The sequence below is a fragment of the Larimichthys crocea genome, chromosome VI (genome assembly GCF_000972845.2).
Source record: "Larimichthys crocea isolate SSNF chromosome VI, L_crocea_2.0, whole genome shotgun sequence".
Lineage (NCBI taxonomy): Eukaryota > Metazoa > Chordata > Actinopteri > Sciaenidae > Larimichthys > Larimichthys crocea.
In genome coordinates this window covers 20332630-20344958 of record NC_040016.1, presented here as the reverse complement: position 1 = coordinate 20344958, position 12329 = coordinate 20332630, and the positions used below count along the sequence as shown (strand labels likewise).

General features: G+C 42.8%; 1 protein-coding gene and 1 long non-coding RNA gene across 2 annotated transcripts in view; one reads left to right on the top strand and one right to left on the bottom strand.

The window, feature by feature from the left end:
- The window catches only part of LOC113745836 (uncharacterized), an 11035-nt gene extending 1392 nt beyond the window's left edge, over positions 1-9643 (bottom strand). Inside the window, exons 1-4 of the long non-coding RNA XR_003462444.1 lie at positions 9532-9643; positions 9287-9425; positions 8974-9038; positions 7210-7343 (exon numbers count right to left, since the gene is read on the bottom strand). This is a non-coding gene — a long non-coding RNA (uncharacterized LOC113745836). The remainder of the gene's footprint in view (positions 1-7209; positions 7344-8973; positions 9039-9286; positions 9426-9531) is intronic.
- The window catches only part of ripor3 (RIPOR family member 3), a 60705-nt gene that overhangs the window by 36279 nt on the left and 12097 nt on the right, over positions 1-12329 (top strand). Inside the window, exons 3-12 of the mRNA XM_019272697.2 lie at positions 2733-2888; positions 3098-3176; positions 3297-3320; positions 3428-3481; positions 3716-3865; positions 8994-9057; positions 9162-9205; positions 9313-9438; positions 9554-9699; positions 11627-11753. Of these exons, the coding sequence (XP_019128242.2) occupies positions 2733-2888; positions 3098-3176; positions 3297-3320; positions 3428-3481; positions 3716-3865; positions 8994-9057; positions 9162-9205; positions 9313-9438; positions 9554-9699; positions 11627-11753 (970 nt within the window). The remainder of the gene's footprint in view (positions 1-2732; positions 2889-3097; positions 3177-3296; positions 3321-3427; positions 3482-3715; positions 3866-8993; positions 9058-9161; positions 9206-9312; positions 9439-9553; positions 9700-11626; positions 11754-12329) is intronic.

The window sequence follows — 12329 nt, the reverse complement described above, 5'->3', positions numbered from 1 at the left end:
CCCCCGACCTCACCTAATGTCAGCTGGGATCGGCTCCAGCCTCCCCGATAATGATAAGCAGTTATGGAAAATGGATATAATGGATGGATGGAAGTGTTTTAATTCATTCAAGGTTCAGACCGTAACGTTGCCAAAAAACAACTGCTATCCAAACTAACAAAAGAAACGTCTGTAAGGCGTCAAGTATTTGAGGAATTATTTCCCAGAGGAGACGTCCATTTATCCCACAACTGTCGGGATGAATGACAGGCAGCAGAACATAAACCAGAAAAAATCCAGCTCATGAAATTACAATTAGGAAGGAACTTGACCAGATTTGGCCTCGTATCGACTGTAAATCATCACTGCGTGCGACTTGAACAAAGAGAGGAAATAAAGTCAGCTATTGTCTTTTTAAGATTTAAAGAGATTGAAGATAAACTGTCATGTGGAGGAAAACCCCTCACCACAGACGAGGCTGTTCCTCGTTGACGGGCAGAGATTGAACGCACCACAGACTGTGAGATGTTATTTCTGAATGGAGAATGAATGAGTAACACACACACAGATGTCAACCGTCGGTCCCGAGAGAGAGAGAGACGGAGAACAGAATGTCAGTTAGGAACAGAGCTGGAATGCACTTCCTGTGATTTTTTCTATCTTAGGCAAACATGCACCCCAACACCTAATAAAACAACTTTTAATGTCTATTTGTTGAAATGTGTTTGTCCCTGCCCCAGCATCAGCATCTAGTTCTTTCATCACCTTTCTCCCTGCCCCAGCATCAGCATCTAGTTCTTTCATCACCTTTCATGTGAGTGTTTTTTCCATTCATAAATTAGTTCATTCAGCTTGTCCAGGCTGACCCCCCGGCCCCGACCTCACCTAATGTCAGCTGGGATCGGCTCCAGCCTCCCGCGATAATGATAAGCAGTTATGGAAAATGGATATAATGGATGGATGGAAGTGTTTTAATTCATTCAAGGTTCAGACCGTAACGTTGCCAAAAAAACAACTGCTATCCAAACTAACAAAAGAAACGTCTGTAAGGCGTCAAGTATTTGAGGAATTATTTCCCAGAGGAGACGACCATTTATTCCCACAACTGTCGGGATGAATGACAGGCAGCAGAACATAAACCAGAAAAAATCCAACTCCAAGTGAAATTACAATTAGGAAGGAACTTTGACCAGATTTTGGCCTTGTATCGACTGTAAATCATCACTGCGTGCGACTTGAACAAAGAGAGGAAATAAAGTCAGCTATTGTCTTTTTTAAGATTTAAAGAGATTGAAGATAAACTGTCATGTGGAGGGAAACCCCTTCACCCACAGACGAGGCTGTTCCTCGTTGACGGGCAGAGATTGAACGCACCACAGACTGTGAGATGTTATTTCTGAATGGAGAATGAATGAGTAACACACACACAGATGTCAACCGTCGGTCCCGAGAGAGCGAGAGACGGAGAACAGAATGTCATGTTAGGAACAGAGCTGGAATGCACTTCCTGTGATTTTTCTATCTTAGGCAAACCAACACACTCAGAAACACACTGCATCTCTCGACACACACTTCATTCCTGAGCGTCTCCACTGTGTTCGTGTCCTGACAGCATAACACCGTGTGGTGGTCTCCCATGATTCTTCGTTTTGGAGCTTTTGATGGTGACGTGACCACGGCCGTAAAGATGACACACCGCAGGCACTGACAGATATCACACACCATAAGAAAACACTTTTACATGCGAGTCCATAATTAGAGAGGACATCTGCTAAATCTGAGTGAAGCTTCATTTGGTGAGAAATGTGGCCAATAACAACACTGTACAGATGTGTACATGGACACATGATGACAGTATGTCAGGGCATGAGCATCTTCTAGCAGCATACATGTGAAGAGTTTGATTCTTGCTGCATGTTTGTATATTCATAAGCTTAATACAGAGACAATAGGCAGGACAATACCGCAGAAAGTATAAAGAGGCGTTGCTCAGATTGTGCTGGCTCTGGCTGGCGCCATCTTTGAGTCCTCCTTCCAGCTAATCCAAAAATTGTCAAAGACGTGGATCACTGAACGACACCTGGTGGCTCAAACACCTGTAATGACACCCGCCTGTCAATCACAGCAGCCATGGTGTTAATTCTGCAGAACTTATACACTATACACTAACTTTATATACTAACTATAGAGACCAAAACTGTTTTTTTGTACCAGGCTGTAAACATGTTTATTTCTGCTGTGAAGTTTAACATGGGGACTTATGGCAGAATTCACGATGTTGCGATTTGCAACTTCAACGCAACTTCGGTGAATCCCCGTAAATTTCCTCCAAGGCTCGGGGGCGAAGGTGCGTGGGATGGGGCCCCCTCGCCCCCGGCGCGACTGTCGAATCGCAACTTATCGCAACTTTCACTTCCTCCCGCAACAAAATTGCAACAAAAATGTAAAAAGCACCGCAACTTTCACCGTAATTTTTTTGAAAACCTTGATTTTAGGCCGCAACTATCTAAAAAAAGGCCCGCGAAATCCTGGTAGGACTGAAATGGAGCCTCGAGTTTTTGGCACTTGGTTTCATTTCCCAGCCACAGAGGTTTCTGCTTGGTCTTTATTTACATCCAACAGCATCGTACATCATCACTTTTCATCATCATCTTTAAATCTTAAGCAGCTGAACTCTGAACTGATCACTAATAATCTTATTTATTCTGATTTGACTCAGAAATCTCTCTCACTGTGTCTTTGTCTGTCTTTAGGCCGTCCTCTGCTCGAAACTCTCTTCGCTCCAAAGCCATGACGGGAGGTAAATCTCCCAGGATGCACCTGTCTCCCAGCAGAAGTGCAGGATCTATCTGGTCTCTGCAGCCGGATCAGGTCGACAGGGTCTTCCAGGCGTTACGCAAAGGACTCAAGTACGTCCGATACTAGTTACCTTAAATGTGTATTTTAATATGAACTACAAGTAAGAAGAAGAAGTAAGGAGCGAGGGGTCGAACCACCTCAGTGTTCTGATTAGTGGATGACCCACTGAGCCACAGCAGCCCTCCTTTATGAAGTGGATGCTGCAGCTCTGCTTCAGATGTTATAAGATCATGAATGTTTCTGATGTGACCGTCCACAGGGAGTTTCTGGAGGGTCACCAGGCAGAGATGGACTTCCTGTCGTCACAGCAGAGAGAGACAAAGAGAAACTCCAGACTGGTGAGAAACTGTGTGTGTGTGTGTGTGTGTGTGTGTGTGTGTGTGTGAGGGCGGTGTGATTTGTTTTTCAGATGTTTGTGATGACAGTGGTGACGAATGATGCGTTTTCTCTGTTTCCAGGCCTTTCTGTATGATCTGGAGAAGGTAATCTCTGCACCAGAGCCACATCATTTTACCTTACTGCAGTCAAACCAAGTCATACTGGAGCACTTTCATATACATTAATATATAAATCATTTTTGCTTTCACAGGAGATGAGAGCGTTGGAGAGATACATACGAAGGCTCGAATTTCAGATCAGCAAGGTAAGATGATGTGATGGAAACTTCGGGAACTCTTTTTCTGTCTTTCAAATTAAAGGTATGGAAAACTTGAGTACGACGTGCTACGCAACAAAAACCACAAATTTGAGTTTGTTTTTTCCATGGAAGGTTCAGCCAACCTGTCACAGCAGCCGGACGTGAGCTACGTTTTGTGGAAAGAAAGGAAATGATTGTGTTGACTGTGTTGCTGAACTCTTCGGTCTCTTGTCCCTGCAGGTGGAGGAGCTGTATGAGACGTATTGTATCCAGTGGAGGTTGTGTGAGGGAGCGGTCAACATGAAGAGAGCCTTCTCGCTGTCCCCGTCCACCAGAGCCTCCAGAGAGAGTCTGCTGGAGCTCAATCGCAACCACAGACACAGCCTGCAGGTACTGAGCGTGTCTGATTTCACTTCTTCAATCGAAGGCTTTCTTTCCTCATGAGCTTCTCTAAAGAGAACCAGGACATGTCTTTCCAATTTCTGGACTCCATTCCAGACTGAAGATAGTTTAACTTCAGAGATTTTGTTTATGCGGCATGGTCATTTTGAAACTGACATATGACGAAATATAAAGTGAAGCCTCGGTTTCTTTTTAGTTTCACTTTCTCACTTGCTTACTCTCCCTCCCTGTGTCTTTCTGTCTCTTGAAATCAAACACTTGATTTATTAATGGAGTGAAGACAGAAATAAAGGGAGAGAGTTCAGGTTGGAGCCAAAACTTGTCTCATTATGTGTGCCGGTTACTGTCCTTCCAGTGCTCAGACTGTTCTTGTTAATGATGTGTCCCAGACATTAGGACTGAGGACAAAATGCACACAACAGTGAAGCACACAAATCGAAGAAAAGGAAAAATTATTGTTCAGTCGAGCCTGAATAAGCGGGAAAGACAGACAGGTAGCAGCACAGGTAGAAGAAAATGTCTGAAACAGTAGTGCACAACATGATGTGAAGGGAAACACTGAAGGACCAGGTGGGAATATCTGAGGGCATCTGGCGGACGGGGAGGCAGGTCTGCAAAGTTCCCCAGAAATGCATAAATAAAAACAACGGAGGCAGCTGCTGCGACAGATCTTTGGAAATGAGACATAGCCTCCAACAAAACACCTGATGGCTGGCACCTGGTCTAAATGAAACTTAAATTAACTTTGTAATTAAAGCCTAATCAGACACAACCGAGCAGATATAGGATTGCACGATGCAGTCGACTTATTTGAGGATGATAAGCCAACAATATTTCCTGTTACGTGTCTCTGCTGCAGTTCTGTAAAATGCGTCTCAGGTGTAAAACATTAATCATCGCTGTGTCACGATCTGACCACGTGTGCAGCAGACGGACGTCACACATGACTGCATCGACTGCATGATGTGATCTCCTCAAACACGGGTTCATGTCGAAGTTTAGCAAGAAATTCATGCAACGTTTTTTTTTCTATTTTAAAGCCTCAAAGTCAGATTTTCTTCAGAAGTAAACTCAGCGGTAGCATCTGTGTAACAGACGACATGCAGAAGACATCAACAGCTTCATCATGTCTCCTCCAGAGCCGAGGGCTCATTCTAACTGAACCAACTGTCAAATATTTTTACTTCAGTAACAGTATCGATACTACATTGGGAAAATATTCCATTAAAGGCAAAGGTCCGAGGGATTATCAGTGAAACGTACTTCATATTTCAAAAGTAGAAGTACTCGTTACAACTGATGCACTGATGAAAGAGGAAAACTTATTTTGTGAAATATTTTCCAACAATAAAATAAATAGTATTATATAATATTACAAGTTTGGAGGCAAAAGGTCTCAAATACAAACTAGACTGCTGTTTTGTGGCGACTTAGAGGGCTCTATATACAGAATATGACTAATATAATATGCATAACAATGTTTTCATTTGTATATAATCACCTAAAAATAAGTATTATTATATATGTTTTACTACTAATACTTTAGAATGAGCCTTTTATACCGACAGGCCATGTATTGTAGCCCAGAACAGACAAACTGAACACTGGCTCTATAGAAAGCTGCCGTAGTTTCTCCTTATTTAAACACAGATGCTTTTCTAAAAAACTAAACATAATATCATTTATGTACTATCCAGACAAAGTCGATGACACTGGGTTTAAACATTTTTAAGGACGCAGCGTGATGAAGCTGAAAGAATCGATTCATCCACAGAAAAACACTTGATGATCCGTACAGAAAGATTTAAGCGGTGCTGCGAAGTCGAACAGTTTCATCACCTCTGAAAAACCGAAGCAGAATCTTGCGTCCGCGAACGATCACAGAGGGAGTCGGTGTAATTGAAACGTACTCAGGCCAAACAGTGTCTGCCACGTATCCATCATGTCCACACAGCGAAGGGGCCAACAGTCGCCGCTAACGGCCCTAACGCTGCCAAACGAAATAATCTGGTGTGTGAGTGATGGTCCCACGGTGATCTTTGTGTTTGTAGCCGCAGGCTGAGGATCATTAACAGACGACTGAGGACTCATTCATACCCGCGGCCTGTCTGTCTGTCTGTCTGTCTGTCTGTCATGTGGTGTTTCAGGACATTTATTCTCTCTTTCTCACACGTTTACATCTATTTGTGATCTTCTGTTTCTCTGCCCTCCTCGCTCACTCTTTCTTTTTCACATTTCTCCCTCGATGTTTTGAAATCGCTTCCATCAACTTGTCAACTACTACAGTTTTTGCCCGTTGAAGTAAAAGTCCTGCATTTTTACTTAAAGGTCCAGTGGCTCATATGAAACACGTGTATAGCTATGTTATTTTTAATCGTGTATAACAACCTGAAATTAAGACTCATCATGTTTTTACCTTAGATGAGCCATCACAGGTCCTGAAATTAAACACCTGCTCTAGAGAGGGTGTTTCGTGTATTTTGCATGTTTCATGACCATCATAGTTTCTTCCTACAAGTATTAGCAACAAGATGCACCAAAAGTAAAAGTATACTTATGCAGAATATCATAACTTGTATTATATCTTAAAGGAAGTTTTTCCATGTCACCGTCGCCAAGTTCTCTCTCATAGTGGGAACTGTTGGGTCTCTAAATAATCTTATAAAGACGACAATCTGCTCTATATGGAAACTTTATAAACTGCTTATCAAATCGCAAATTTATTTGTTGCCTTAATAATTAATCTGAAACTTTTTATTCTAAAGCTTTAGTTAGTCTGTAAAGTACAATATTTCCCTCTGCACTGAGTATTAGTGCCACAAAATGCAGCACTTGAGTAAATGTATTTAGTTACTTTCCACCACTGTTCCTTTCTCGTCGGATGAGTTTTAGTTCTCTTTTCTGGTCTTGTGTTTCTCTCTCACACAGACACAAACATAATTAGTCACAAGTTCATACGACCACACACACTGTACTGACACTGTACAGTGTGTATTCATACTGGGTGTCCTCGCAGTAAACATCACAAAGCGATTGTGGTTCTAGAAAAATATGAACCTCCGGGCGTTTAAATGGGTCGCTGGAGTTCAGCCGGGTAAATACTTTCAAAAAAATGGTGCGAGCTCGTGATTTCTAGATGGTGAAACTTCATAATCACGGTCGGACATTAGAGGAATCTGGTTAACGCAGCGACAGTCATTACATGTTTTCACGTACAGACACTTATGCTGTGGCAGCACTGCGGTGGGACGACATTGAACTTTTATTTGTATGGCAGTTTTTGTAAAGTCACAACAACACATAAGACGTAGCAGCCAGCTAATAATACTTACTAGTCCAACAGCAAGAAGGCCAGCTCGGCGTCTGTCTTTCAGCTTCGCTCTCTTCTCCTCTGCCATTATGTCCTTAGAGGCTGCATCGCTCGCTTGTCCGGCTCCAGTTCTGGCACAACACGTACTTCTCGTGGCTGTACCCGGGGCACAAAGTTACATAGTGTGAGAACGGATATATATAAATGACAGAGACACCGTTCACCCTGTTTTTAACGGCAGAAAAGTTACACAATGTTTATTTTATTTGTAAAGTCGCATTAAGTTGTAGAGATGGTCAAACACGTCCAACAGTACAAATCCTGATACGGAAAGATTTAAATTTTTGTTTGTGTGTGTGGACAGAACATTAATAGATTTATTTAAGTGTTGCCAACTCTTCACGAGTCGTAAATCGGCCACTTGGTTCTCCCTTTGAGTTGATCTTGGTCTGCAGCGTGTGACCAACAGCCGTGACCTCCCAAAACATCAGCCCACACAGGAGGCAGCAGTCTGCTGCACACATGCTGCGTCATCTGCTGCTCTGTGGAGGAAACTCTGCCAGGAATCTATTACTGATGCACATTTTATTTTGTTTTGGTACAATAATAAAAGAAGACTTTTATTATAATAAGAATCTGAATCTTTTTTTATACCTCTTGATAGCAGCCTGTTGTTTTATTCACATAACCCGTCGTGTCAAAGAGTTTCTCAGAGGTCTGTTTTTAGGGTCTGAGCTGCTCTTATATAATCAGGTTAAATGAGATCAGGGGCACAAAGACCACAAAGACTTGATCATCAATTTTTGTGTCAGAACATCCAAAAAAATCAGTTTGCTGGACCTCAGTGCTTATAGAGTTCTGGTAGATCGACAAGCCTTAAATCTACCCTAAAACAGACAAGTTAGACGACGGGTCACTGCATTTTGTACAAACGAAGAGACGGCTGTTCTACACCCACGTACAAAGAATTACAGTCCTCTAACTGAGAGGTAGTTAAAGCGTGAGACCGGGCTTCAGCCTGGATACAAGTCGTGCCTGAAGATAATTTAGTTTTGGACAAACTGAACTAAACATCTGTTTATCAAAATTTAAGGAGCTGTCAAAAACCACAACCGATTGTTTGTAAGAAGACCGAAAGAACTACGAGGGTCATCCAAAATCCTTCCAAGTTTCGATATCTTTGAAGCTGTAGAGCCAGTAAAGAGTTTTTCTATGCTGTATGAAGTTCAAATTTCAATAGTTAAATAAAGCTCAGCGCGGCGACCTTGTGTTGGCTAAAGATGAGCAGTTAAGAAGCAATTTATCACTGTGACACGCAGACTAATAAGACCGAACATTTGCAGACTAAATTCGACTTGGGCCAGAAATGAGAACAAGTGGCCAACTCGTGACTCTTGAACAGGTCGTAAATATCTTTTTAACATTCTGTCTGAACGCAGTCGAGTCGAGCTACATTCAAACACAGCCTGAAAATAAAAGTTCAAGTTGTGAATGCGGCTTTAATAAAAGGTGAAGTCATTAACCAGCAGTGAGGTGGTGAAATGAACTGTATCTTTTCACAAAGCCGAATAAATGTGTTGATAATTATCTGCTGAAATGTCCTTCGACCAGAACAATGAAACCTCAACAGCTCAGTCGTCGGTGATCTGCAGATGACCCTGACCTCTGACCTCCGTTTGGACAGAAAATTGGTGAAAAGTATCCCAGCAGAAGTGCTCTGTTAACAGAAACTGTCAAAGGCGCCCCGCTGAAGATTTATTTACCTTTTCTAAAATTCCTCTCTTACCCAATTTCTCCTCTCTGCAGGACATGTCCGTTATCGAAGGAGAGCTGGAAATCCTCCTCGGAGCACTACACATCAAAATGAAAGGTACACACACACACACACACACACACACACACACACGCACATGGTTTACAAGTTATCAGCGCCTCGTTATCTTCCGCATATCGAACATGTGTTTTCACTTGCAGGTCTGATCGGCTTCGCTCGCCTCTGCCCCGGAGACCAGTACGAGGTGAGCTTCACTATTTCAAGACGGATATCACAAAGCTTGAAGATGAATCTGAAATGTGAAATCTGAACTCTCAACTCATACATCTGTGATGATCACATGACACACAGGTGGTGGTGCGATTGGGTCGCCAGCGATGGAGGATCAGAGGGAGGATCGAATCAGACGACACGCAGTCCTGGGATGAAGAGGAGATGATCTTCCTCCCGCACATACACCACAACTTTGAGATCAAGGTGACAAACACGCTGTTTACATACATACATACATACATTGTATTTTGTGCACAAACACAAAGACAAAGAATGTACGTGTTGCAGGTCTCTCACCCATCGAACCTCTTTCTTTCAGGTGACGGAGGCGAAGGGTTTGGGTTGGCTGCTGGTCGGCATGGTGACCTGTGCGAGCGCAGACTTCTTCGTGGTGAAGCCTCAGCTGATGTTGGTGGACATCACGGAGCTGGGAACCATCAAACTCCAGCTGGAAGTCACCTGGAAGTACGGACACACACATCACACACACATCACACACACAGACATAAGAAAGTTCACGATGACAGATGAAGTGGTGGCAAAGAAACGCCATGACGTCGAGCGCAGAAGCATTTCCTCTGCATAGGATATTCCCAGAAAGGAAAGGGGAATGGTTGGATGATATGATGGGGGAATAGGTGTGGACAGCTGTAAGGAAATTAAATTTGTAGCGTAAAATATGAGAATGTTTTCTCTGAACTTTTGCCTCGACCTCTTAGTGTGGCCCCTGATGATTCACATGAATGACAGCCGGTGCACCAAACCGTCAGATATCTTCCTCCTCGAGCAGAAAGGTGACCGAGTGAACGATTACCGAGGTGGAGAATGAGATAAAATATTTGTCTCTCCCACTTTGTTTATGAAATTTCATTCAAACAGCGTCCTTTCTGTTATCTTACCACATGTTCACGGCGGTAAAACACAGCCGAGCAGCAAAGAACGCGATGTAAACAATGACGCGTTGGTTTGTAGGAGATTCACATCCAGCTGTCCTGCAAAGTCTGTTGTTATTTTCCTCCGTACACCTGAAACCTGAGCCAGCTGTTTCTGAGCAGCTCGCTGAACACAGAGTGTACATCATGCGCGCACACACACACACACACACACACACACACACACCCTACGCTGTGTCCTTACACCATGACAGATCACATTTCAAGGTTTAGAGACGCCAGGTGGAGGACGTTTCATGGATTTTCTCCAGAGAGTTGGAAAATCACACTAATGCACACGAGGCTGCCGAACTCACAAAACAAAAGACTGCTGTGGCTGTCACACACACACACACACACACACACACAATATTCTGCTCTAAATGAGTTGCATTATTATGATTTCCTTCAGTGTTTCGGCTACATTTAAACTCTTACAACCTACGTGACAAAATAAAGCAGCGGGCTGCAGTGGGAAATGAAAAGTCAGCGACTTCACGGCAAAGCCCTCAGGTGTTAAAGTCTGCAACCGATGAATATAAAGCAGGATGTTGCTGATGAAGAGCAGACAACCTCCCAGCTGCTCAAAGATCTAAATGTCATTTTACACACTGATAATTAGTGTTGAAATAATACGAATGAAACAAACGGCAACCTCCCTGACTGTGAAGTCAAGCCAATGGCAAAAACTGGCTGCAGTTCCTCAAACGTCCACTTGAGGCTGGCTCCAGAAGTGAGTCAGTCTCCATAAGTCCCCATGTTCAAAGCAGAAATAAACATGTTTACAGCCTGGTACAAAAAACAGTTTTGGTCTCTATAGCTAATTTCCCCGTTCATGACAACTGTACTGAGGGTGAATTTATGTACAACTCACCTGTTCACATTATATTAAGGCTTAAAGTTATAAATAATAATTAGCAGCCTGCTTTGATTGACGTGGGTGCTGTTACAGATGGTCGATGATCGTTTGATAGCTAGAAGGCAGCAGAGGCACCACACTGAACTTCACAGCAGCTCTTCAGAAACCTGTGGGTGACGTCACGGATACGACATCCACGTTTTACACAGTCTGTGGAATACACCAATAAATTCAGTGAGCTCAGAGGCCGTTAAACCTGCACTGCTGTGATCAATTGAAGCACAAAATCTATGAATTTTACAGGAACTGTGACTAAAACGTTTCATGAATTTCACATGTAGCGTGCACACACAATACTATCATGATTTCCACAGAGTGAGGAAAGGTAAAGAAAAGACCGTGAAATTCTTCACATCTGGAAAAGCATCAAAACTTCGGAAAAGTCTGGAAAACTGCAGATATTAAATATCAGTAATATTTGCTGGTTTAGTGCCACATGCTTGTGTACTATACATTTACATTTATATATATACATACATGTATACAGTATATATTCTGTGTGTTTGTGTCTAAATGTTTGCACATGTCTTTGCACCTGCAGTCCGTTTGACAGCACTGAGAAGATGAGGCCGCTGTCTGTCAGCAGGCAGTCGGTGTCCAGCAGGAAGAGTTCAGTTTACAGCTGGACGGCACCGAGCACCCCCTCCTTCACCGAGAAATACTTCATAGTGAGTCTCTGTGCTTAATAACCTGCAAAATCTTCTTCCGGCACCAGTGTTCATTTCATGTACAGTGATGTAGATGCTGCGTGTAAAAAAGAAATGGTCAGACTGCAGGAATTCATTTGCTTGGCAACAATATATAACATTGATTAGCACCCAGCTGTTAATTTATCTTGCTCAGCCAGCGTCAGGATTCATGCATGCAATGCATCCTGGTACGTGTAGGCACGGCTGACACAGCTCCACAAGCAAGAGAACTCAATGTGACACCCGCCTCATGTACATATAGGGGGGGCCTGGGTTACTCTTGTGATATTCCCTTTGTTTATGCTTTTAAATAAATAAAACACCACACAATTAAACTTTAAATGTAAAGAGTCTTTAGTTGTAAGTTATTACTTTCAAAATAAATAAAAGAAAATTAAATAAATCACTTGAGTATAGTCAGACCCTCGTGGGAAATTCATGATGTTGCAATTTGCAACTTCAACGCAACTTCAGTGAATCCCCGTGAATTCAGGGCGGTGTTGCAATTTTAACCAATCACACGATTTTTCCGCAACTTCCGCGCAGTCTGCCCGG